The sequence below is a fragment of the Oryctolagus cuniculus genome, chromosome 1, assembly GCF_051225735.1.
Source record: "Oryctolagus cuniculus isolate XC-2025 breed Fujian yellow rabbit chromosome 1, ASM5122573v1, whole genome shotgun sequence".
NCBI classification, from domain to species: Eukaryota; Metazoa; Chordata; class Mammalia; order Lagomorpha; family Leporidae; genus Oryctolagus; species Oryctolagus cuniculus.
This window is the reverse complement of record NC_142867.1, coordinates 116,044,661-116,071,634: the sequence shown is the minus strand read 5'-3', so window position 1 is coordinate 116,071,634 and position 26,974 is coordinate 116,044,661. Positions and strand designations below refer to the sequence as shown.

Genomic DNA, 26,974 nt, shown 5'->3' with positions numbered 1-26,974 from the left:
CCCTACCAGCTAGCTCTAGCAGTTTCTTCTCTGCCCACCCGGGAGGGTGCCCCTGGGGCTCCCACTCGTCCAGCCCGTTCCCTCGCAGCCCCACAGACTCTGGCCAGCCTCTTAGAGGTGACTTCGGTCTCCTGGTGACTCTGCGTTCCTGAGCCTGGATCCTGAAGGAGCAGCCTGGCTAGGGGACCCGGTCTCATGGTGAACCAGAAAGATCAAGCAGCACCCTGGCAGGAGTGACGCTGTCTGCCCTTACAAGTTCACGGAACGCTCCTCGCCAGAGAATGGAGCCAGGGAAGCAAGCGCAGAACTAGGGGGCTGAGCAGAGGGGTCATCTGACAGCTTCAGACAGGTCCAGCTAGAGAAGAAGAGGGAGTCAGGACAAAGACGGAGGTGCGGGGACAGAGGACCGAGCAGAGTTCATTCCTAGCTTCTACTGCCTCTCCTAGAAGAGCAAGCACCTGAAGGGACACAGGCCCCTGGAAACAGACTCAAGCCCCCAGGCCCAAAACACCTCCCCGAGCAAAAGCTCAGGGAGACTGGGAGACGGGGCTGCGGGCAGGGAGAGGCAGGCTACAGCAGCTCTACGCTCAACAGGGGGACAAAACTCAATGTCTTACTTTGATCAGCTTAAGTCTGTCATACTGGAAAGAAAACCATGAATTAGAATCGGCAAGAAGGGAAAAAGTCACAGGTGCACACATAGGAGGGAGGCAGGGCTGAAGCGCAGGAGCATCCGCCGCTTCCACCAGGCACAGCCCTCGGTAGGGCAAGTCCTTGACAGGAGCTGGTGAAGGCAGGAACGTGACCCCAGGCTCCCTCTAGTGGCCACTGCAGGCCATCACTACAGAGCAGACGCTGCATGGTGGCACAAACCAAGGGGCCCAGGGAGTGGAAGTCAACCTTGTCCCCTTCTAGCTCTCTGCTCTGGGCAGGGCTGCACTTGGCAAGTGTCATCCTCAGCAGCTCACAGATCCAGAGGAGGCAGCAAAAGAGGACAAGGAGGCCCTGAGCAAGGACAAGGCGTGGTGCATGCATTAGGCCTGACTCCACTGAGGTAGGGGAGGCACCGTTCAGCTCTCCCTGGGAAACCCCAGAGGTCACCTCTCCTAGGAGGTGGACAGGAGGCAGAGAGTAGGGTGGCCTGGCTACACTTATCGAGCCAACAGCTCTGGCTCTCAGCTCCCTTGCCAGGGATACATCTGGCCACCTGAGAAGACGCTGCAGGAGGAATGGATCCCACCTTGCTGCCCCTTCTGTCTGTGGCATCCCCTTGCAGCCTGCTCCAGGCTCTGTGTTGGTTCTCTGCTTCCCCTTCTGGGGGCACTCTGTCCTGCACACGCGTGACCCCGCCCTGCATGTCAGCCTTATTTTTGCTGCCTATCAAGGATGGGAATGACTGGTGGGAGAATGGGGTGAGGCACCTGAAGCCAGGGAACCCAGAGAGTGTGCCCAGTGGGGACAGGCACCTCCTGAATCCAGTGGCTTCGAAGAGAAAGAAAACCCAGACCCACTCAGTCACCTCCCTGCCCAACTCCCCATGGAGGGGGCTGCGATGGGTGCTCAGGTCACACTCAGCTCCCCACCCCTTTGTCAGGCCTCTCTAGCGCCCCATTCAGAATGCCACCTGCTCCTTGACATGCGTCCTGAGCTACCCCCAAGGACAAATGATGGCTCCTGCTTCTGGAGTCACACAATATCCTGAACCACTCATGTGACTTGTCAGGTTTGGTCTGCAGATAATCTATGGGGCAGAGGACGTTATTTATGTTCCCAGACTGCTCCACGGGTAGTGGCCTGGCTTCCCAAAACAGGCTCACCACGCAGGGTTCTACAAGCAGTCCTCATTCCGTGCACCACACCTACCGCATCCCCTACCTCACCGCGCATGTACTCTGTACGTGCTGACTGATAGCTAGTGCTCTCCTCACTGAGTACCACGAGGGGAAGGAAGTTTAGAACTTCACCTTCTGATGGAAAAGAGCTCTGGGCAGAAACAGCGAGAAGCCACAGCCTGGGGACCTCTCCCAGCGCCCATACCAATTGGCCCACAGGTGTGAGGGCTCGGGAGGGCCAGGCTCTGGGCACATCAGACATGCCTGCACCTGCCAGGCCACCTGAACCTCAGAGACCTCCTGCTGGCTTCCGCGCACCAGGCGGTTTCCTCCTTCCCTGTCCAGCACGGGCTCTCCAGCTATATTTAAAATCCTCAGCACCATGATGTGCATTTATTCTGAAGGTCACAGCCTGCGGGATTGGCCGTGTAGCTTCTTGTTCTTCCCTTAGGAAAGAGAACAGCTGCTCACCCTCCTCCTCCCCAAGGCACTGACAGAGCCTTGGGATTGTTATTAAGTCATCCTCAGCTTTCTTTTTTTTCTCCTTCCCTTTGGGTCTGATTTTCTGAGCCCCCAGCTCTAAATATCTCTTGTGCACCATCTCTATGCACTCTAAGCTCCCATCAGGTCCTGGAGATCCGGGGGTCCTGGGCAGACTCTGGCACCGCTCCCTGACCTGGTCTCATCCCCCCAGGGGCTGGGGTGGGTGATGCCATCAACATTCACCAACCTCTAGGGGCTGGCATCAAGCCTCCCGGAAGATAAGTCCGCTATTCAGGATCCAGAATCCTGAGAATAGCAGAGTCTCCAGGCTCGGGGCAGGGGTGGCAGCACTGAGGGGGGACCCGCTCTGCACAGCCGCTGGGGAGGAGGTGGGTCAGAGGGAAGGAGCTGCTGAGGTCACTGCCACTGCACCAGGGAACTCCTCCACTTGATTTCCTGACCCTCCATCAGTGCATCCATCCGCCAGGGAACAGAGTCACCCAGCACAGGGGTGTGAGGTCTTCAGTCCCCCGAAGCAATGAAACCAACTCGGCTTCCAGACGGCACCGTGTGTAGGAGGAAATCGGTCCCTACAGAGGCGGTGTGTGGGGAGCAGCCAGAGACACGGCAGCGGGGCACGGGGACGGGGTCTGTTCTGCGGCCTGGGGTGCAGTAGCCGTGGGCCCTGAGTGACTTCCAAGCCAGCCTGCCAGGGGGACGTTGGGGCCGGGCCCTTCTGGGAGAGGGACCAAGCAGGACAAATGGGCAGAACGGGCAGGGGCAGAGGGCGGGGTGCTGAGCACTGCAGACAATTCCACATGAGAGGGGAGATTAAAAGACAGAGACAAAAGATGGCTTACTTTTGAGAGGCGCTTGTGAGACTAAGACCATGCATGCAGAGAAGGTGTTTGGGAAACGGTGGGGAAGAAGAGGAAGAACAAGAAGTCAAAAGACAAGTTCAGGTGGGAAACCAGCTCCCGTGCCTCCCAGGGGTCCCCCTGAGTACATTCTGGGCAGAGACATCCCCTGCTTCCCAAAGCACTGAGGGGGTAGAGGCAAATCTCGGGGCAGGGAGAGGGGTGGCATCACCAGCCCAGGGGTTTTTAAGTGTCTGTCCTTGGGTCAAGCACCATGGCAGGTGGCAGTGCCAACACACTCGGGAGGGGAGGAACGGCCCTGTCACTGTCCCCACTGCCAGGGGAGTGCCAAGTGGGTTAGTGCAAAGGGAAGACAGCAGGACGGCCAGAGAGGAGGTTAGAAATAGCATTCTGGAAGGTTCCCTGAGGCCTCGCTTCCTGGTACTATAGTTGTTGTCCCAAGCTACCTTCCCATCCACCTGAGTTCTAGGGACCAAATCTGAACACACAGCCAAGATAAAACATAGGACCCCCTCCTGAGCCTCACAGCTCCCCTCCCCCAAATCTGACGGAACCTGAGGCTCTCATGGTCCTACAGTGGCAGCCACAGAATCGCTGGGGTCTCTATGGCTTGTCCCACCCTGGCCTCATGGGATAAAGACCATCTCGGGCACACCGGGGCCATTCGGTCGTGTGAGCTGCTCTGGCCCCCTCCGTCCGCCCCCAGTACCAGCTTCTCTGTGCTCAGCTAAGGAGGAGAGACAGGGTCTTGGAGGGTCGAGGGCCCGGCTCACCTTGGAATTCTTGCCACCGCTGCGGCCCGACTGTGAGGAGCAGCTACGCTGCACACCCTGCTCCGGGGTGGACGGGGACTTGTCCGAGGAGTGATCCGAGCCTTTCTCCACCATGGTGTCTCCGTCCTGGTTCTGTGGGGTTGGCGAGCGAGACCGCTTCCGGAGGATGGGGGAGCAGGCCGGCGTGCTGCGGTTCGAGTTACTGGCAGTGCTGCAGGGGCAGATGGAGAGAGGGAGTGGGGTGGGAAGGGGAGGAGGAAAGGCAGGCAGTCAGTGATTGGAGGCCAAAGACCGGTGCACAGGAGCCAGCTCGGGGAGCTAGGGTGAGGGGCTGGGGACACACAGGGAGCAAGGGGCCCAGCTATGGACATACTGCACCGTCATACTGCAGCTGGCCAGGAGAGGGCAGTAGTGGTGCCAGTGTGAGAAGAAACAGGAATAGGGACTGGGCACATAGGGCAGCTACACATTTAAATTTCCATCCATTTGTCCAACCATCTGACTAATGTTTGAGCATCTATTATATGCAAAGAACTGTCTATGGCAAACAGTTTGTGACCTAAGAGCCTCACTGGAGAGCCCCTAACGCTATCGGCTCATTTTATACAAGCGTAAAACCAAAGCCTTTGCCATTTATTTAGTCTGGGTATTTTTGCTCATAAAAATAACAGTAATAATCCTACTTTTGAATGCATCCACATACATATTATTCCATTGGGTTCTTAAAACACATTCCACCTACATACTGATGGCATAATGTATTTTTAAAAAAAAGAAAGAAAGCAAAACATAGCCATAGTGCTGCATGTGGCCGACAGCAGCAGCTAGGTGTCAGTTACCCACATTGGGTCTCTGGCTGTAACTCACCCACCCCCTATTATTGCCTGGTAAGCCACCCGGGGTCCCGCTTTCTCTGCCAGGGGGAAAGATGAATGGGGCAGAAATCCTCACACTCCCTATCTCCCTACCCCAAAATTCATTTCCCACAAAAGCCTTATGAGGGTGCTTTAGAAAGTTCCTGGGAAAAGTTTTTTTGGTGCCCCCCAAAACTTGAAATCCATGCATACTTTCTTCATAACTATATATTTCCAAGAATTTTTGACAATTTCTTATACACATGATTTTATTTATTTATTTGACACCAAAATAAACTTATCTTTTGGGGTGGGTGTTGTGGAGCAGCAGGTCAGGACATGGCCGGAGATGCCTGCACCCCGTATTGGAGTGCTGGTTTGATTCCCAGCTCCTCTGCTGGCAACCAGCTTCCTACTAATGGATTCTGAGAAGCAGCAGGTGACAGAGCAAACACTTGGGCCCTGCCACCCACATAGAAGATCTGGGTGGCATTCCAACAGCCTGACCCTGCCTATTGGCTATTGTGGGCATTTGGGCAACAAAGCAGATAGAAGCAGATAGAAGCGCTCTCTCTCGATCTCTCTCTCTCTCTCTCTCCCCTCACCTTTCTCTCTCTTGTTCTGCCTTTCAAGTAGATGAAAATAAACATTTAAAAAGCTAAAACATATTTATCCTCTAATTCAATTTTTCCAAAACTTTCTAAAGTGCCCCTGTATGCAAGGCCTAATCTACTCACACCCAGGCTTATGAGCTGCAAAGTTTACTACTTGGTATTGAGCTTGTGTTTTCAATGGAGTCGGAGATGAGGGAAAGAAGAGAACAGTTAAATCATGGTGGGAGTTCACTTTGTTTCCAGAGGGTGGAGGAAGGAAAGAGATGCGGAGCAGGCTAGGTTAAGCAGAAAGAGGCAAGGGAAGTGGACAGGAGAGACCTAGCAGACTCAGGGGGGAAGGGGAGTGGAGTATGCAGAGTGAGCATCCCGCAGGCCTCAGGAACTGGAAGGCCTCCCCAACTGTTCATCCCACCTCCCTTCAGGGAGGGGAGTGCAGGGTGGGGATGCAGTCATTTAGGTGAAGGTCAGGCAGTGATCGAAGCTGTCCCCAGAGACCCATTTGCAATGTAAATCATGCCCCATTCAGCAAAACCTTCTACAGGCTCACCCTCAGCAGAAAGAAAGGATACAGCACCCAAGAGCCCAAACCATGAGTGTGAACAGGACAGGCTGGCGGGCACAGCTGAAGCACTTGGGAGGAAACTGACGAAGGAAAAAGAAAAGGAAGATGGAATGTATAGAGAAAAGCAAGGCCCAAGGGTTCACTTCCGCCTAAAACTGCAGCAGGTTAAGCCGTGGCCTGTGACACAGCTCCACTTCCGATCCAGCTCCCTGCTGGCTCCCTGCTGATGACGTGCCTGGGAAAGCAGCAGAGATGGCCTAAGTCTTTGGGTCCCTGAGCCTACGGGAGACCCAGATGGAGCTCTCTAGTCTCCTGGCTTCCACCTGGCCCAGCTTTCGCCATTATGACTATTAGGAGAGAACCAGTGGTTGAAAGATTCTCTCCCTGTCTCTCTCTCCCTCTTTGTAACTGCCTTTCAAACAAACAAATCATTTAAAAAAAAAAAAGTTCAGGCCGGCGCCTTGGCTCCCTAGGCTAATCCTCTGCCTTGCGGCGCCGGCACACGGGGTTCTAGCCCTGGTCGGGGCACCGGATTCTGTCCCAGTTGCCCCTCTTCCAGGTCAGCTCTCTGCTGTGGCCAGGGAGTACAGTGGAGGATGGCCCAAGTGCTTGGGCCCTGCACCCCATGGGAGACCAGGATAAGTACCTGGCTCCTGCCATCGGATCAGCGCGGTGCGCCGGCTGCAGCGCACGGGCCGCGGCGGCCATTGGAGGGTGAACCAACGACAAAAGGAAGACCTTTCTCTCTGTCTCTCTCTCTCACTGTCCACTCTGCCTGTCAAAAAAAAAAAAAAAAGTTCCCCCTGAAAAAAAAATCTCAGTTATAAATCTCACAATAACTGATCCCAGGAAGCCCAAGATGTCACTGCCAAGAAATGCTCTGCCAATTGGTTCTCTCACCAACTCCACCACATCATCCCATCATAGCCACAAACCCCCGAGAAAGGAAGCCACTCCTTGGTGAGGCAGGAGACAGGCAAGGGTTAATCGGAGAAGCAAAAAGAAAAAAATAGAAGATGCCTGAGTTAAAAAAGTTAAAAAAAAAATCTGCCTCCTTTTTCCGGCTGTTTGAGAAGCTGCTTACTTAATGGCCCAAACATGTGCCTCCAAGAGTTAGAAAAGTAGTTAACAATTACCTGTTTTCCTACCTGTGCAAGAATTTACAGAGGCTGTTTACATAGGCTAATCTAGGGAAGTCCCTGTTTGTACAGACATCTCAAGGACTGCCACCAAGATTGCTTATCTGAGACAAAATTCCTTAAGAAATTACTAACTTAGGTTAGATCTTGGGGAAACACCTGTTTAAACAAAGAATCAACCCCTCACAAAGGGCAAAACAGGAAAGATCCAACAGTAAGTCACCCAAATGAGATTATGAGACAGTAACTCAGTTCCTCTGCAGTACTTCATCAGGAAAAACCCAGCTCCTACAGGAGTTTCTGGGGCAGCCTCCCTCTGCCCCTCACCTGTATAAAGCCGCACCTCCCTGAGTTGTCACTGTCATACTCTGTCCACTTCTACATTCTCAGAAGCGCATTTTATTTACTTATTAGAAAGGCAGTTACAAAGGAGAGGGAGAGACGGAAACAGAGAGTGAGATCTTCCATCTGCTGGTTCACTCCCCAGATGGCTGCAATGGCCAGAGTCTGGGCCAGGGCAAAGCCAAGAAATTAGGAGCTTCCTATGAGTCTCACATGGGTGGCAGGGGTCCAAACACTTGGGCCACTGCTTTCTCAGGCACATTAGCGGGGTGCCAGATTGGAAGGAGAGCAGCTGGGACACGAACCGGCACCCATGTGAGATGTGGCATCGCAAGTATCAGCTTTACCCACCATGCCATTTTGCCATGATGACAGCAGCCCCATTTTGCTGCCTGTTCTTAATGTTTGCATGAGTCTCTTCCATTTCTTTGCCAGGGACTCCAAGAACCCTATAGTTTCTGTCAACACTGGGACTGGTGACACGCAGCACCCTAGTGTCCACCCTCTGGGGAAGCCTCCAGAGGCCCCTGGGGAACGGGCTTTGTGCCTGCCTTTCTGGGGGAGGGAGGAGCCCCTTTCCTCACTGACAGTTCCAGCTCATAGCTAAATATTCCAAGGCGTAAAGTGTCTTCTGGGACAAACAGCCGGGAACTCTGTCCCAGCCCCAGCTAATGTGCTCAAAAAAGAACTGCGAGAGGAGATGACCTAGGCACATGACCCACCTCAGACACACACGGTGAACCCACAGCCCACCCAGTCTGCTCCTTAGCAAAGGGCCACCCTCACGGGTGGGAATTCCAGATCCTGGAATGGGAAGGAGATCCCTGATCCTTCTGCAAACCCTGCATCCATGCTGAGGGCTGGCTGTGAAAGGGATTCAAGCAAAAGTCAACACAGTGGACAAAACATCCCAACCTGGAGGAAACAGACTCCAACTACCCAAAACCACAGGAAGCTGACTCTCTATGGTCAGCATATCCACAGGACTTCCTCATCGCCCCACCAACAGACCCTACCTGTGCTGCTCAAGGACCTATGTCCCTAAAATCCAGCCTTCAACACAAACAACACATGCCGTCTCCTTGTGCCCTTCAGGTATCGGCCACTACATTATTCCTGAAAATCCCCCCTCGCCTCTCTGATGATACCCATGTCTCTTTCTTCCACTCCTCTTCCTCTTCCTGTCTCCATCACTGGTTCCTCCCTTGCTATACTGTCTAAAATCCAGTCCTTCACCTCCCTGCCCATCTCCTGCTGGTTTCAACTTCAACACTCTGGGCAGAAGCTCTATCTGCTTTTGCTCCTGGGCCCACCCATCTGCTGCAGGCTGATGGGTCCTCCTGATGGTGTCTCATGAATGATTTCAAATCAGCGCTGGCCATCTCTCCTCCCAGCCTCCGCCCACTACTGCCCGTTACCAGCAGCACCATCATTTCCTGGTCTCTCAGGCTGCAAACACATCTCTTCCGGCTCACTCCACACGGAAATGAGTCACTCAGTACCATCAATCCCACTTCCATAGAGTCCCACTCCATCATTCCTGGCCTCCTCAGGGCCCTAGTTCAGCTTCTCAGGTCTCCTGCCTGGATTTTTCCAATGCATTTTCCTATGGTTCGAAGTTCCCTAAAAAACTCATGCTGAGATTTAGTGGCCATGGTACAGTGTTAAAACGTGTGACCTTTAGGCCGGCGCCGCGGCTCACTAGGCTAATCCTCTGCCTTGTGGCGCCAGCACACGGGGCTCTAGTCCCAGTGGATTCTGTCCCGGTTGCCCCTCTTCCAGGCCAGCTCTCTGCTGTGGCCAGTGAGTGCAGTGGAGGATGACCCAAGTCCTTGGGCCCTGCACCCCATGGGAGACCAGGAAAAGCACCTGGCTCCTGGCTCCTGCCATCGAATCAGCGCAGCACACGGACCGCGGCGGCCATTGGAGGGTGAACCAACGGCAAAGGAAGACCTTTCTTTCTGTCTCTCTCTCTCTCTCACTGTCCACTCTGCCTGTCAAAAAATAAAAAAAATATATTAAAAAAAAGTGTGACCTTTACAAGGTGATTCAAGCCTGCATGAATGGTTGAGCATGGTTTTCACAGGGATGGAGCAGGAGAGGGTCACCCCCAGAGTGGGTGTGCAGCCCTTTCCTGCCTTGCCCGCTCACTGGCCCTTCCACCTTCTGCTGTGGGATGACCCTTGCCAGAGGCGGTCACCATTCAGAGTCTAGTAACTTCTACTGCTCATGAATTATTCCCTGTGGTATTCTGTTTTAGCAGAAGAATATTAAGCAAGACAGCCTTCTGAGTGGTCTCCTCCATCTCATTCACATTCTTGTCATTAAATTTTTCTAAAAAAGATTTTATTTATTTATTTGAGAGGCAGAGTTTCAGACAGAGAGAGAAGAGGCAGAGAGGTCTTCCATCTGCTGGTTCACTTCCCAAATGGCCCAGCAGCTCGAGCTGGGCCAGTCCAAAGCCAGGAGCCAGGAGCTTATTCCAGGTCTCCCACATGATTGCAGGGGCCCAAGGACTTGAGCCATCTTCTATTACTTTCCTAGGCCATAGCAGAGAGTTGGATTGGAAGAGGAGCAGCTGGGACTCGAACCTGCACCCATATGGGATGCCGGCACTGCAGGTGGACGCTTAGCCCACTATGCCATAGTATCAGCCCCGTAAATTTTTCTAAAGCTTGATATCTCTCTGCTCCCTACTAGTTACCCCATGTTAAGGTCCAAAATCCACAGAATGCTGTTTAAAATACTCAAAGTAAATGACATTTATCGGTATTTCAATACTTTATATTCCTCATGCTTTTGCAAAGAGTTCCCGTATTCTTCCTGCATGTCTCTCCCTGGCTTTAATTCACATCCTGACTCCATATAATTCATCACTTGTGAATGAAGTGCCCTTTCTCTCCATATCTACCTAATAGAATTCTGTTCATTTTGGAGACTCATCTCAAATCCCACCTTCTCCAAAAAGCTTTTCTAACTCTCTTCCACTGAACAGACTAAAGCACTTAACATGTTTTTGCTGGTGTTAAAGTTGGGACCTACTCTGGGTCCTGGAGTCACACACCTGTGAGCTCCCACACTGCCAGCGTGATGCTGTGTACACAGCAAGAGCTCGGTGAATGCCTGCTGAGTGCAATCCCATCCTGGTGAAGGGTCTCACGGCAGGGTTAACAATCCCCAGTAAGAGGACAGATCTCAAAGCTGGTCCTTCAACCTGCTAGTAATAATAAAAACAGCGAGGCTAGCACTGTGGTGTAGTGGTGCCGCATCCTATATGGGCGCTGGTTCAAGTCCCAACTGCTTTACTTCCAAAGCAGCTCTCCGCTATCGCCAGGGAAGGCAGTAGAAGATGGCCCAATTCCTTGGGCCACCTGCATCTGAGACCCAGAAGAAGCTCCTGGCTCCTGACTTCAGATCGATGCAGCTCTGGCCATTGCAGCCACCTGGGGAGTGGACCAGTGGATAGAAGACCTCTCTCTCTGTGTCTCTGTCTCTCTCCCTCTCTCTGCCTCTCTGTAACTCTGCCTTTCAAATAAAATAAATGAATCTTTAAAAAAAAAAATAGCTAACAGTTCTTGAGTGCTTATGAGCTTCTGGCACAGTGCCAAGCATTTATTAAACATTATTTCATTTCACGTCCCCAACCATTCTATCAAGTTTTAATGGATATTACTAGTCTTATTTTCAGGTGATAAACTTAAATTCTTGACAGATTTAAGTCAAGCGGGTGACTGGCAGGACAGGATTTAAAGCACAGACCTGATTACAGGGCTTGTTTTCAACACCACACATTCAATAATATTTGCAAGGAAGACAGACAGAAAAACGTTGGATGGATGGGTGGGTGGATGCATAGCCGGGTGAGTTGAAGAAGAAAGAAATTAACTTCCCGCTTCCTTTCTTCAGTCTACTCTCAACTTTCCCATCAACAGGAATGTTCTAAAAACTGACAGCATTCTATCTTTCAAAAAAACTCTATAATGTGCCAGTAATCTGATCCTTTATTGTGTTTCAAGATCATGGGATAATGGAGCCCAGCTACACCTTAGATTGGTTGTAGGAAGGAAAGCAAGACCACTGATGATGGGACTAAGCAAGGACCTGAGAAACAGGGAGGTTAAATGCCTGGCCAACTGGATGTGACTTTCTGGCTCCCCAGAGCTCCCCAAAGACTAACCGAGCACCTGGCATTCGAGTTCCTTTGATGATCCTCCTGCTTGGGGGTATTTATGGTCAGGGAGAGCTATACAGCTAGCCCTCCGTTTCGATATAAGCAGTTGGCAGTGAGTACGAAGAGACTGGATGAAAAAACAAAGTTTTCCTCAAGGATATGGCCCTTAAGCTGGATTCAGAAAACAGGCCAGTACTAGCCAGGTGAAGGGCGTGGCAAAAGAGAAGAGAATGTTCCAGGAAAAAGGGAGAAAGGGGAAAAAAAAGCCAGCATGAACAAACGGGTGAAGGCATAGAACAGCCTGGGGCACACAGAGCTTTACAGGAAACCGTGTGTCGTCGAAGCATAATATGCTGAAGCGGATGTTCAAGAGATTCTTAGGAGCACCAACTCTGTCAGAGGTGCACGAAGACCCCACAAGCCACTTTCAACCCCATGCAGTGTAGGGGCCCCGGGTATTTCACTCACTTTCCATCTCTGCTATTTGTAAGAACCCCAACAAAGACTATTTCATTCATCCCCTGGTTACCTGGCCAAAAAACAGAAAGCTTTCTCAATCTGACTTCTTTTCTCCTGCAACGTAGGCTGTGGCCCTACTTCCTATGGGTCTGGCCCAAGTTCTTGAGAAACAGGGAAATACAGAAAGGGGACAAAGGCTCTCCTGGCTTCCAGCAGTGACTGTCTCCATAGGCTCCAACACAGAGGTCCTTGCAGCACCTCTGCCTGGTTTTCCTTCCCCGTCCTTATCCCTGGTGTCGCTCTGCGGGCACACGACGGCCTTGTCAGCAGGCCAACTCTCTGACCAGCCACCCATGCAGTGCGGAAGAACAGTCACTTGGTGTTCTGGTGCTCCTTGCTCAAGTTAACTTTTCTGCCTCAAGAGACGATTATCTTGGCCCCAGATAATGTACCTGTCACTCTGAACCTCTGTGCCTCCACCTGCTTTGATTGCAGCTCCTTCCTACTTCCTGTCATAGTGCATCTGCATCCCACTGGCCCCGCAGCCCTGGCTCATTCCCAGATTCCGATCTCTCGCTCCCACACCAGGACACTGCATGTTGTCTGCATTGTCTCTTCTGAGCCCAGCCCTACAGTAGTAACCTGGATGATCAAATGTCCAGTTGTAATCATCTCAGTGGCAGGGATACTGGGAATTTTTTTTTTTTTTTAAGACAGCCTGATTCATTCTAGAGCACCCCCACCCAATAGGAAGAGCATTTCCTTAGAAATTCAGAAAGGCAAATGCAAGACAGCTTCTGTTGCCGAGGGCCTGCTTGGGTAGTGCCTGGTAGAGACTGCAAATCTATGGTGTCATCAGACCCAAGTTGAGTCCCAGATCAGCCACGTGCTTGCTGTGTGACCCTGGCACCTGAGCCTCATTTTTCGTCCCTATCTCATAAGATTTGTGCTAAGTGAAATGGTACAAGTAAAACACTTAGCACAGTGCCTGATTCACAATGCTCGATAATATTTTCAAGCATCTATTGCTAACTAAATATTTCTGAGCCATTATTAAGAAAGCTAATGTTCCTATCTAAGAAATGGGAAATACATATCCTGCCCTCTAACCCTCAAAGTCATATGGAAATGCTTTGACCACTCCCAAGCAGTTCTTTCCATAATGGGGACCAGGAACATACGGGTGCTTCCTTCAAGTGCAGAACCCAAACCTCACCTTCACCCCCACACCATCCTCATCCAATAAATGAAAATTTCCTGTGGGTGAGCCTGATGGAACCTGTATCTTAGATTCTGAGAACCACCGCTTTGAGAACCACTGCTCCCCAGGAACAATCTCTCAAGCATCGGGAAGAAGCAGCGTAACTGCCCCAGGTGACAGAGACCTGTCTTTGAGTATCGACAGCTGGTCCATGTCTTTCAGGTAGGAAGACTCAGTGGAACAGTGAACTCATCTGAGCTTGTCACTGGAACTGCCAATGTAGAAGAACCAAGGCGAAGGCCGGCGCCGCAGCTCACTAGCCTAATCCTCCGCCTGCGGCGCTGGCACACTGGGTTCTAGTCCCGGTCGGGGCGCCGGATTCTGTCCCGGTTGCCCCTCTTCTAGGCCAGCTCTCTGCTATGGCCAGGGAGTGCAGTGGAGGATGGCCCAAGTCCTTGGGCCCTGCACCCCATGGGAGACCAGGAGAAGCACCTGGCTCCTGCCTTCGGATCAGCGTGGTGCGCCAGCCACAGTGCGCCGGCCGCGGCGGCCATTGGAGGGTGAACCAACGGCAAAGGAAGACCTTTCTCTCTGTCTCTCTCTCTCACTGTCCACTCTGCCAAAAAAAAAAAAAAAGAACCAAGGCGGATCCGATGGGACTGAGGTCTGCAGTGCCCAGTGGGACAACCACATCATGAGCACCCACAGCCATATCTTCCCTCTCTGCCCTTAGCATCACCTGGTTAAAGCTGAATCTGGTATTGGTGGTCCCTAATTCCTGACAGACCACTGTCCCATATCCCATCCACGTGAGGATCCCAAAGTTTCATCAGCGATCGATCGCCCTCAGTTCTTTAGAAGACCACTGCAAATATCATGCATTTGGCTCCCCTTTCAATTTTCCCACTGTACATGCTCAGGAGGTAGGAAGGCCACCAGTGTATTTGCATAACATTTGCATGAATCTTACATGCTGCCTTCAAATGCTTCCAGTAGAAGATTTGTCCACCTAAACCCATTCCAAATTCAGAGTTTGGTAGAACTTCCTGTGCTATTGTTTATCATTTGACAGTGTCTGTGTTTCCCAAGCAGGGCAGGTTACAAGAGAAGATCCAACCAGAACCTTGTAGAGGGGAGTGAAAGACCAAATGACAAATCCCAGCAGAGCCCCCAATTTCCCTTAAACCCTTTGCCTTAGAGAGCAAAACAGCAAGTCACTCAAAAACATCTCAGGTCTTCACTGTCCTCACCTCCTGGAGCTCCTGCTCTCAGCCCGTTTTATTCATCAAACTAAAACCGCAGTCTCAGGGGGAAGACTGGTTCAGAGAGAGAGTGCAAAGGGCCTTTCCAGACCAACCTGCTCACTATTAAGTTCCAGAGAGGGCATGATTGTTCACCAAAGGCGCTCATCGTACAAGTCTCAATGACTTTTGCCCCAACACACACTGTTTAAGGGTCTAGATGGCGCACAGGTTGGAAAAGATAAGAAATGCATTGTTGTCCCCTCTAACGGAAGCCCCCAAGGCCATGGAAGGAACCCACTCCGGGTGTGGAATCCAAGCCTGCTGACTCCCCCATGGGGTCCACCTGCCTCTGAGGGAGAAAACCAGCTCCTGTGATTACCTTGCTGAAGAAAGGGGCCACACGGCTGCAAGGGATGTGCTTTCTGTTTGGTAAGGCTTCGAGAGTCTCTTCTCAAACCTAGACCCGCAGATCAGTCTCAGTGTGGTCCACGGGGCCGCTCGCTGGCCAGAATTTAGCAGCATGCTACATTTCAGCAAGGGGCAGGAAGGGAAGGGGCCACCCGACAATGCCTTTCTCCCCTACCAGAGCGCGGACAAATGCCACTGCAGATCCCGACACAGCACAGACCTCCTCCAACTGCAGAAATGAACATTTTGTTCCCGTTTCTCTGGGCAACTTGATAAAATTCCCCGGAGCCTTTGCATAATGTATTCAAGGTTCTGTCTCAATTTGGGAACCAAAAGGTAGAAAAGGCCTATAGCTAGGTCCAGACCACTGGCAGAGACATCACACAAATGGAAGCTGGGCAGACTAACCAGTCACCAGTCAGCCAAACAATCCTCGCAGCCCAAGCCCTTACATCTTTCTGCACCCCATCAACTGGTCCCCATCTATGTAGATACGGTGTGGAGGATTCAAAGCACCTTCAATGGGCGCCAAACTTCACTTACTCATTGCTCCTCCCCTATCTTATTTATTAAGCTTTCAACTCTTACACAACAATTGAAAGAAGGAAGAGCTCATTCAAAGCATTTGCAAGCAGTGGAATAACGGAATACCCAGACACCTACTCAAACCTGGGAGGAACTACTTGCTGCGAGGGAAAGGCCCAGCATTTACTTCGGCTGTTGATGGATTTACTATCTAACTAACAAGGTAAGGTCCACGGAGAGCCCTTGGCCAAGCAGAGAAAAGCAGAACTCCAGTTACCCTTCCATTGACGGTCTCAGTCCAGAGAGGTGATGGGGAGATAGAGGGTTGGGCCTGGGCAAAAGTCTGCCTTTTCTACTCAGGCCAAAGAGAAGAGATCGCTCATCACAGTGGCTGGAGCCTCGGTCCATCCCACTCCCCTGCTGCCTGGCTTTCCCGCAGCTTCTGTTCAGCCCAGAGTTTGGAATTCAATCCAGGAACTGGCATGACAAACACTATTTTTCATTTCCATGGAGACGAGGGCCTGCAATAGAACTGGGACTCCATGCCTGAAATGCCAAAACAGCCTGACCCACTTTCCCCCTCTCCTACAAAAACAAAATAAGTTTGTTTGGGTCCTGCCAGAGCTGAGGGAAAAGCCAGAGCTCCTGTTCTCTCTCTCGATGGACTTTTCTAAGAGGAACAAATTATGGCAGCCTTTGAAGATGCCGATGATGCCACAAGAGCCATGGGCAGAAGTCAGACACAAACTGTTTCACAGAAGGGTGCCAAGGCGGCACCAAAGCCATTCTGCTTCCGGTCATCACCTCCAGGAGATCAAGGTTCATACCCTAAGAGAAAGACTCAGCGATCAGCTACGCGGCTCCTTCTGGATTCGAGTATCTTCCCGACTTCTACCACCACTTCCTCCCCCGTCACTTCCCCCAGCCTCTTCTCTTCCTGGAACACATCAAGGTCATCCCCCGCCTAGGATACTTGGACTTACTGACCACTGTGCCTTCACCATTTACACTGAAGTTTCGACTGCTTCCCCCTTGTCAGCCTGCTGATCAAAGCTCATACGTCACCTGCTCCAGACTTTGTGGAAGCATCACTACCTACAGCACAGCTTCCTACCCCCAGGCCTCCACCACCACGTGGCCTTGTGTTTCGCCTCACTGCACTCACAGGAACGGAAACCGTCTTGTTGTTTGCTATTGTGTACTTGTTCATCACTAGACGGAGGACTCTGGGGGCTGCTTGCTGTGTTTTGTGGTTTCCCAGTATCTCTGGCAAAATGACTGGCACACACTGGAACTGGAGATATGTACTGCCCAAATAAAGCAATGAGCTCTTTTTTAAGTCTGTTATCTCAATCTAATACACTTATCTTTCTTAAGCTGGCTCCATATCTCCTTTCTTTGTAACACCAGCCCATTAATCCTTATTCTGAACATAACACTGACACCACTTTCAGACTCTTGGATGTCCTGGTCACTTTGTCTAGACAGAGCACCTGAATTTAAAACCCTAAGCCGTTTGGTGCCCTTGAGAAAAATCACTTTCTCTTTCTGTGCACCTGTGTTCCCTGTCTGCTGAATGATCACAACCCACCTTACTGGAGCAAGAATCTTAAAAAGGAATGAACCTAATTAGACAGTGAATCCCAGAAGTAAAGGGCTTCCAATAATTGCTCACGGAGTGAAAATGGGTTAGACGTAGGATGTGAATTCCCACTGAAGAAAGTGAATCCTGTTCCTAATAGCTCTGCCCGTTCCATGTGACCATGCGAATATAGGCGGCCACTAGTCACATCTGCAGCAGGTCCCTACCTCACGGGGCTGGGACAACAGACTAAAGATGAGACAGAAGACATTGCAATCAAGCAGAGGAACTTACTCATGTTATACAATTGCCTTTTCCTGAGACTGTTCACAACACAGGGAACACCTAACACCTGGGGGACAGTCTTGCTGGGCTCGAAGGGCAGGGTGTTGACTGAGCTGGCTGCAGTTAGGAAGGGGCCTTGTGACAGCCATGTGATTCATCGTCCCCCTGCACCTGGGGATTCCCTCTGAGGCCACCCCAACAGCAGCCCCCAGGCCTCTGCTCCAGAGCCCCACTAACACAGCACTCACTGGGTGGCCGCATGCACATAGCTGTACAGAGACATTTAAAGGCCACAGTCCTTCCTTCTCCTTCACTCTCCGTGATCATCACCTGTCCAATGCTTTCTGGCTTTAACAGCCTTTAAAGATTAGCTTGCTGATTCAACATCACTAACAGATTTCCTGAGCACCTCCAACTTTGCAATACAGTTTCTCCCTGAGGGCCCAACAAGGCAGCCACTATTCTGTGTACCACACAATATTCAACATGATATTTGGCTCACAGCAGGGGCTTAATACTTTGAAACTGGACTTAGCCAAATCTAAGTACAACCGCACCCCAAGTATTTCAGAAGTCTCAGTGCTCAGGGGGATGGGGCCCTGAGAAAGCAGAAAGGTGCGAAGCCGTCCCAGGAAGCCCCTTTCTGGAAGGAGATTTCCAATCGATCGGGAGGCCACAAACCTCCAGAACAAGGGCAAGGAGGAGTTCAACCGAATAGAACTTCCAGCTCCATGGGGGCTTGCTTCCCAAAGCCCCTCCCCCAGCCTCAGGAAACTACATGTTTTTACTGACACGAAAAGGCACCTGTATAGGATCCAGTCCTTCATCCATCCACCCAACAGCTGACGAGGAGCTGCCTCCATACCAGGTAATGTCTAGGCATTAGGGGATATTGTCTCTAAGAAACTCATAGTCTGATGGAAGAGACAGGCACGTGATAGACAGCAAGTGATAGGAGCTACCTGGATGCGAGGAAGACACCTGCCCCCGACCATCCAGGGAGCAGCATCCCAGGAGCTAGGCTGCCTTTGTGACTCAGCCTCCTTCCCTGGGTATGAACCAGGGGCAGCTCACTCCTCTGTTCCGCGAGAATGAGTGTGGACGCCACCCAACCCCCACAAGGACATCAGAAGAAGGTACTACCATCTCTGACACCCAAGAGGGAGACCTGGACTGAGTTCCTGGCTCCTGGTTTCAGCCTGGCCCAGCCCTGGCTGTTGTGGGCATGTGGGGAATTAACGAGCAAATGGAAGATTTTCTCACTCTCCTTCTCTCTGTCACTCTGCCTTTCAAAAAAAAAAAAAATTCAAAAAACTAAAAAACATTCGCTATGAAACGCTGAGAGCAGGAGCATTTGAGACAGAAGGGCTCAGATCTGAGTTAGGCAAAGCATCCAGAAACAAGATCCAAGGCAGTCTGGGCCTGAAGTTAATTCAGCTTCACCAGCATTCTCTCTGGTCAGGGCCAAAAACTCTCAGGCACCAGTACTATGGTACTACCTGATATGGTACTATCGGGTGACGGTGCCTAGCTCGAGCCAGACCAAGGAGTGGGCAGGTGCGTAAGAAGTGAGCAACAGCACCCAGTGAGCCTTTCCCCTCCTAAGAGGAGTCCTCAAAAAAGCTCATGGAAATGTGCATCATGAAAAAACTATGCACGGATTTCAAATACTTTTTTGTACCAAAATAAACCTATCTTTTAATTCCATTTTCCTATGAACTTCCTGAAGTACCCTTGTATCACTCCTCCCCTGGCCTCACTGGCACAGCCCACCTGAATGCTAATCCTTTACTGACCCCCATGATGCAAACCCAGTTCCGGCTTATTCTTCTGTTAAAGATAAAATATAAAAATAAAAATAAAGGCAGGCCAAAAAATGAGAGGTCAAATCGCAGAAGTCTTAGAATGAACAGGACCGTGAGGTTGGTTGATCCCAGACTGCAGGCAGATGCCCAGACACCTAACACAGACTTTATCTATTTTAAACTAGACGCAGAGGCACAAAATTCAGGGCTTTCTTTGGTGATGCTTCTCACTCTCACCTGTGATCACTGTGATTTTTTTTAATTGCCACATCACACTTAAACACCACTTTCTTCTGGTCCAGCTGTCCTAGACTTGAGGTCAGTTCATGAGCTCTCTATCCCTTTCTTCGGGTGGGATGATTTTAATTCCTCAGATCTATTCTCAGAAGTGAGAATCATTTCTCCAACATCACCAGCCAATCTTTGTTTCGATTGAGCACTCACACCTCAAGGGATGAGACGTCATCAGCTGTTACGTAACTCACTTCACCTTTGGACAACTCTGGTGGATTTGCACTGTAGGCTCCAACTGTTTCCAGAGGCTTCCTACCAAAGGCCCTATTCTGCTGCCTTGCGAGCTGTAGGACAAATCCAATTCCCCTTCCATTTGGCATCATCACACAGCTGTCACGCCTTCCCCAGACCTGGGGGTCCCTTGAGTCATTGCTCACATAGCCTCTGACAGGGCTCACTCTGCATGGATTCCAGTTGATCTCAACCCCCCACCCCAAAATAAAAAAAAATAACTGAGGAGCACAGGCATGGCTGTAATGATACTGGCAGGATGATCACCCCACGTACTTTGGAAATCAGGGTGCAAACATATTTTTGGAGTCATCCTCTGAATCAGGAGGATCTGGAATTAGTCACCGTTCTCTTCTGAGTCTCTGGGTACACGCTTCACCCTTATCCTGCATCCTAAGGAGAGCGTCTGCACGTGTAATGAATGCCTGCGCATCCTTGAAGGAGCACACCCACGCTTCCCCCAAACCAGACAAGCCCGAGTTCCGGTGGGATGATGACAAATCCACCCAGTTCTCAGCCCAGCTCAGTGAGCTATACTACAGCTTGGAACCCCAATAAGGATCACTCTGGGCCACATGCAAACCTACCTCGGACCTTAGAGATTCTCTAAGCTGGACACAAAAATAGTTTTCACATTTTTAAATGGTTGAAAGAATCAAAAGACTGTTTTGTGACATGTGCAAGTGACATGACATCCTCTTTCAGAGCCCATACATAAGTTTTACAGGGAGTACCGCGAGGCTCGTTGGTTCATGAATTGTTCATGGTCACTTGTGCTGTACAAAGCGGAGCTGATTTCCAGTGACAAAGACACAGCATGGCCCACGAAGCCTACAGCAGTTACTACTGGGTGCTTTATAAAAAGTTTGCCAACCCCTGGTCTCACAAGGTTTGACTCTGCAGAGGTCTTTTCTGCAGGTCTCTGCCAAGCCAGACAAAGAACTTGAGTAGCCATGCAAGGAACCTGTGTACCATGCAGCAGCCACTGGAGGAGGGAGCTACAGGCTTGCGCTTGTCAGCAGAGCAAATCTGTAGAGCCGGGAAAGGAAGAAAGCAAGAGAAATTTTTTTTCTGGGTAGGATGATAAAAGCTCATCATCTTTGGCTCCTCGGTGATGGTTTGGAAGTTGCTGAAATGCGTAAAAAGTTCAGCAGACCAGCTGACCTGCCACTCACCACGCATTCTCCCCCTCCGTGGGGTACTTGCTTTCCAGGCCTGGACTTGGACAGTGTCATTCTTCTGCCATGGGAGACTCTGAAAAACATTCCTCACCCTTAACCCTTCTTCTAAGGCCCCCCCTTTTCCATCTCAGTTCTAAACTGCTCTAACCTGCGGAGCCTCATCGAAGGCAAAGGCCAGAAACACGCCCCACATTCGAGATTCGCTGTGGACAGAGGCACGGCCGTGTGAGGCAGGAGGCAGAGGAGTGAGAAGGGTGTCCACAGAGCAGAGTTTGCTAGGAAATGTCAGCGAAGAAGCAAAGATCGCTTCCCCCAGCCCTGGCTAGGCTCTTGGCTGAGGCCCCAGAGAGACAGGGAGCTCCAAGTCCTCCCCGACCCATGCACTTCCCCAAATCAAGCAAATAACTAACAATGCAAGGAGGTGTGGGGGAGTAAGGCCCAGCCACTGGGTGTCTATTTTCTCAAAACACATGGCAGCTCTCTGAGCCAAGTGCAGGCTAAGCCAAAGAATAAACAAACCCCTTTATTTCCCTGAGACAGGAGCTATCGACTTCCTCTCTCTGCCTCTCCTGCTGCTGGTCAGATCCATCACCCCACTGCCCTCTCCTTATGGGAGAAGCAGGATCTGTCCCTGTCTTTTGGACCACTGCTGTGGTCACATCCTGCCCACAGGGGCACGGTGGATCGAAAGTGGCGGGTGGGGAACAGGAGCACATGGCTCGTCCACACCTCCCCCAGAAGTTCTCGGCCCCCTCGCTGTGACGCACTGCTAATTCAGCCCTGGGCTCTCCAAGTCGTAGGGCCCCGATGAAGTCTTCCCATTCAAGGGGACACCATCAGCACCATCCCAGCCCATCTCTCCAGCCCACCCCTGGGTCACCCCTCAGTGCTCCAAAGCTGGGCTCCAGCAGTGCTCCTGGAGGAGGTGGGGGAAGACAGAGGAGAAAAGGCCGGGGAGGCGAAAGAATGTGGCATCTCTGCAGCATGATGTCACGCTGGCTGCTTTCGGATCCCCCGAACAGAGAACAGAAGCAAACAACATGGACTCCGGATTTACTCTGCCTTGAAAGGTTTGTGTTCTTGGCAGCTCCGAGCAGCCCGCGCCAGCTGGAAAAAGCACACAACCAGACAGACAGGTCCACGCTCCAGCTCCAGCCCCCGGGGCCCCAATCCAACCCAGGGACATGCCCACCCCTTCCAAAAAAACATCCCACGAGGAAACAAAGATAGACTCACACACACACACACAGCGTCAGCACGAGTTAGCACTAACCTGGAAGCCATTAGGGAACGGTAGCAGAGTGCAGTGCAGAGAGGAACTCATTCATTCATGCATTGGGCAGTGGGGGGGTGGGGGCGGGGAGCGCGGGCCCAGAGAAGCTTGGAGGCCACTCACCTCCATACCCATCCCAAGGCCCCTGGGTCTACCGGGGGAGGGGACTGGGGGCAGGCCTCTCCCAAGCTGGGGGGAGCTGTTCGCTCTGCCGTGTCGCACCGCTCTGGAATTTTAAGCGTGACCCGCCCCCCTCCCAACCTTTTCTCACCCCACCTCCCTCTGTGGCTGTGATTTGGTGTGGTCGCGCAGTGCAGCCGCACACGGCCCCTCGCCCTCGCCCTCGCTCCCTTTCTCTGGCTCTCCCTCCGACTCCCTCTCAGACAGCTGCTCCGGAGCTCAGGCACGCACGCGCACAGGCGCACGGACACACTCAGACACGCACCCTCCTGCGCGCAGACACACACGCACGCACACACACACCCGCGCTCGCCCGCCGCCGCCGCCGCCTGCCGGTTTACATAATGCAACTCTTTGGTGCAGCCAGCTTGCCAGCTCTCAATTATTCATGGCCTCTCTGAGACACAGCCACGGGGGCTGCGGGCGTTATCTCCTCTTCATCCCCAAACCTGACAAAACACAAGATGTGGCTCCCCCGAGAATGCGCTCCCTCTGTGGCCAACGATTATGTCCCAGGTGTTGCCTATTAGTTCGACCTGTATCGAGGAGGTGACACTAAATACAGGCACAGGCGCCTGGCTCTAAATAGAGGACAGCTGCTCTCCCTGCTGGAGCCCTGGGAACAAGGGGAAGAGGAAGGCAGCTCTGGAACCACAAGCTACAAGAGCAAATGCTGAGGGCCTCTTCAGTGCAGCGCCTCCCAGATGTCTGATGCTCTCATCATGAGCAGGTCAGACTTAGAGAAGAATGGCACTCCAGTGAAGCACTGGCATTTTCAAATTCCACCCTGCACCCCTTAAGACTGGTTTTTCCCCTGTGCATTCTCCGAGATGCAGTACAGGTGCTCAGACAGCCCCCAGACAAACGTTCCCGGCAGGTGAGAGGTACTCTGGTCAGCAACAGTATTCAGGAATTTTTTCAGTCTTCATGGCTTACAAAGCACTTCTGTTCCCATTACATCACACTGTTTTCCACCGGCATCTCATGGACAGGCCTTACTGACCCATCTAACAGATACGGATGCTGAGTCCTGGGAGTGAGTAAGTTCCCAGGGCAACAAAGAGTCTGAGCCAGGAATCCAGAGCACCTGGCATGACATCCATGCCTGATGCCCAAGCAGGTGTGCTTCTGTGTATCTGGAGAACCAACGTCCACTGTTGAGGGGAGCAGGAAGACAAGCCCAGATGGGAGCCAAAACCAACAACCACCACCAATCAAGAATGAGGATGGTTGGCTTAGTGCTTATCAAACTTTAATCACCCAAGAATCTTAACCCACAGCGTCTGCTGCAGCAGGTCTAGGCGAGCACCCCGAGAGCCTGTCTAACAAACTCCCAGGCAAGGTCCACGACGCTGCTTCACAGACCACACTGAGAGGCAAATTAGCTCGTGCACACTTGCTCTTTGGATCTTCCTGAAGGACAGTGCTTTGCCTGTCTGCTGCAGCCACACAGGAAAGCATGCTGAAGGTGACTAACAGCTCTCCGTGGTATTCATCTGTGTCCTGCCCAGTGGCTCATGCTGTGAGCTAAAACTTCGTGGGTATCTGTTGGTAAAAGGTCTCACTCTGGAAGTGCCAGGTCCTACAGCTCACCATGAAAGCTCTTGCAAAGATGGCCTCTGTTTACAGCCTGTTAACAGAGCGGCAGCTTCCCTGTATCTAGGAGGCAGAAGGGTCTGGGCTATCTGGCCACACCCCAGTTACCTACAGGAATCCCAGCTCCAAAGAAAGCTATCCTGGGGGGGAGGAGGGAGCAAGCAAGCAAGCTACAACGGCGATGTGCCCATTCTACCTATTCCTCCTTGTCAGGTCAAGTCCCTCCTCCTCTGAAATGCCTTCCTCACTTCCAACGGCCGACCTGCCTCTCCTCTTTTACTCCACGAAACTGCATTGACCTTGAATGAGATCGGGATCCAAACCTACATGTTGATGATTTCTTGCTCTGGGACTCAGTAAGCCACTCTCCAGTCCCATCTCAGACTCAGTAGCTTCCTTTGAGAAACCCAATAATATGTATTTCCTCCTCCACATTGTTGGATGGGTGATTAAAGAAATGCATTTGAAAGCAAATGAGTACTTCCCTCTGCCCCAGCTCTTACAGAGCTCACAATTTAGAACTTAACTGCAAATTCTACTGTTCTCTCCCTGTTGGATCTACCTCCCTAAGAACACTGTAGGCTGTTTCTTTCATGTTACCTGGTCAAAAGCAATGGCTAGGGTAGAAAGATGCAATGAAAGTTCTCTTCTGGTGGGGAGTCAGGTATTCAAAAGCCCTGGAATGTGGATTGAAGAAAGCCCTCAATTCCTCATGATACCTGAGGTCCATGCTTAGTGTTTCCTCAGTCACCGAAATGTGCTTTGCCAGCTCCATCCCTCGACCTCATTAAATAATAATCAAGTAACAGAATGAGCAAATCAGAGAAAGTAGATGGTGCCTACCACGTTAATAGAATGAGAGCCTTTATTTCATGATTAGAGGAACCTTATTTGAGTTACAATAAAAAAATTTATCTTCATCATAGCAAAAGAGCACTTCCTGGGTGCAATGCAACCTATTAAGCCTTGGACAAAATTTCTTCATAGATAGATAGATAGGTAGATAGACAGATAGAGGCAGAAAGAGAGAGAGCTCCCATCCACTGGTTTACTCTCTCAATGCCCCAGATGGCCCTGAAGCCCGGAGCTGGGAACCCAATCCAGGTCTCCCCCATGGGTGGCAAGAACCCAATTATTTGAGCCATCTCAGCTGCCACTCAGTCTGCCATTATCAGGAAACTGGAATCAGGAGCTTGAGTCAGGATTCAAATCCGGGCACTCCAACGAGACATGGTGTCCTATGCTGTATCTTACCTACTAGACTAAACACCCGCCCCCCAAATGACTTCATTTAATTCTAACACCAATGTGAAGAAATAAATACTTAGAATCTTTCATTTTTCAGATAACAAAACTCAGAGGTAGGTTGAACAATTTCCCTGTAGTACACAAGGGATCATCAGAAGTTCATAGAAAATATATAATATGAAAAATATACAAAGACTTCAATATTTTTGCACCAAAATAAACTTGCTTTCACTGAATTTTCCATGAACTGTGTGAAACCTCCTAGTATGCTTATTAAACAGTAGAGCAGGAGCTGGCACTGCAGCATAGCGGGTAAAGCCACCACCAGCAGTGCCAGTGTCCCATATGGGCAATGGTTCGTGTCCCGGCTGCTCCACTTTTGATCCAGCTCTTTGCTACAGCCTGGGAAAGCAGTAGATGACCCAAGTCCTTGGGCCCCTGCACCCACATGGGAGACCCAGAAGAAGCTCCTGGCTCCTGGTTTCAGATCAGTGCAGCTCCAGCCATGTGGCCAACTGGGGAGTGAACCAGCAGATGGAAGACCTCTCTCTCTCTCTCTACCTCACTCTGATTTTCAAATAAATAAGTAAATCTTTAAAATAAATAAATAAATAGACAGTAGAGCATGCACTGAAACCCAGCCTGCCTTACTCGAGTCCTACTATTAACCATTACTTCATATATGAAAAGAGGGTGCCAGTGACCTGTCATTGGAAGGGCAGGGCCTTTTCCTAGCAATGTTTATAAATTTGCATTGCACCATCTCCACTTACCACTGGTCCTCCTTCAAAGTGGAGCACAAACTCTACGGTGGCCAGCTGAATCCAAAAGTACTCGCTAAGACCCTAACAAAGCCACTTGCATTGCCACAAACGGAACTGCTGCCTTCAGCTTCACTCTCCACACTTCCACCATGGAGCCAGCCGGCGCCTAAATTCCACAACTGCCTTTCTGTATGTGAACTTAGGAAACTGAGGTGAGAGCCGGTACCTTTTCCCTTAAGGATACAGAAAAGTTGACAGTGGCTTCTAGTTTGGAAAGGGAGAGATTTCTGAGAGTCCTGTGCAGTCTCACAAGCACTCTCCAGAGAGCACTCTGCAAGAATCAAGGGTGGGGAGAGGAGTTCAGCACCTCTGCCAGTGCAGCTGAGCCACCCGGTGCCACTGACTGCAGCCCCGTTCAACCTAGCTCAGGTGAAGAAGGCCAGTGACCACACAGTTTCCGCTTCACCCCAAGTGCTTAATCCCTGTGGACAAGAATGAAAAGTGGTTATGATAAAGGAGAAGCGGCCTCACTGGATATCTGAATCCTATTTGCATCCCAATGAAAATACAGGGTTTTTCACAGAGGAAGTTCTCCAAACATTCTCACTGACTGAATTTTTTTTTTTTTTTTTTTTTTTTTGACAGGCAGAGTGGACAGCGAGAGAGAGACAGAGAGAAAGGTCTTCCTTTGGCCATTGGTTCACCCTCCAATGGCCGCCGCGGCCGGCGCACCGTGCTGATTGGATGGCAGGAGCCAGGTACTTATCCTGGTCTCCCATGGGGTGCAGGGCCCAAGCACCTGGGCCATCCTCCACTGCACTCCCTGGCCACAGCAGAGAGCTGGCCTGGAAGAGGGGCAACCGGGACAGAATCCGGCGCCCCGACCGGGACTAGAACCCGGTGTGCCGGCGCCGCAGGCGGAGGATTAGCCTAGTGAGCCGCGGCGCCAGCTTGAAACTGATTTTGCTACACTGTGGTGAATGACAGGGAAAAGTGAACCTGACTGTCCTAATGTAATCATCAAGATCGTGGCCACTTTCCCGAAATGTG

General features: G+C 51.2%; 1 protein-coding gene across 26 annotated transcripts in view; it reads right to left on the bottom strand.

The window, feature by feature from the left end:
* The window catches only part of GRAMD1B (GRAM domain containing 1B), a 274,580-nt gene that overhangs the window by 39,381 nt on the left and 208,225 nt on the right, over positions 1-26,974 (bottom strand). For 11 of the 26 annotated variants that reach the window (XM_089334956.1, XM_089334918.1, XM_089334923.1 and 8 more), the window contains 2 exons: positions 3,967-4,177; positions 3,176-3,196 (listed from right to left, as the gene is read on the bottom strand). In XM_089334956.1, coding sequence (XP_089191082.1) covers positions 3,176-3,196; positions 3,967-4,177 — 232 coding nt within the window. Of the gene's footprint in view, positions 1-3,175; positions 3,197-3,966; positions 4,178-19,958; positions 20,071-20,857; positions 20,932-22,136; positions 22,502-26,974 lie in introns of those variants that run through there. The other 15 variants (XM_089334930.1, XM_051819265.3, XM_089334964.1 and 12 more) reach the window with 6 other exon arrangements.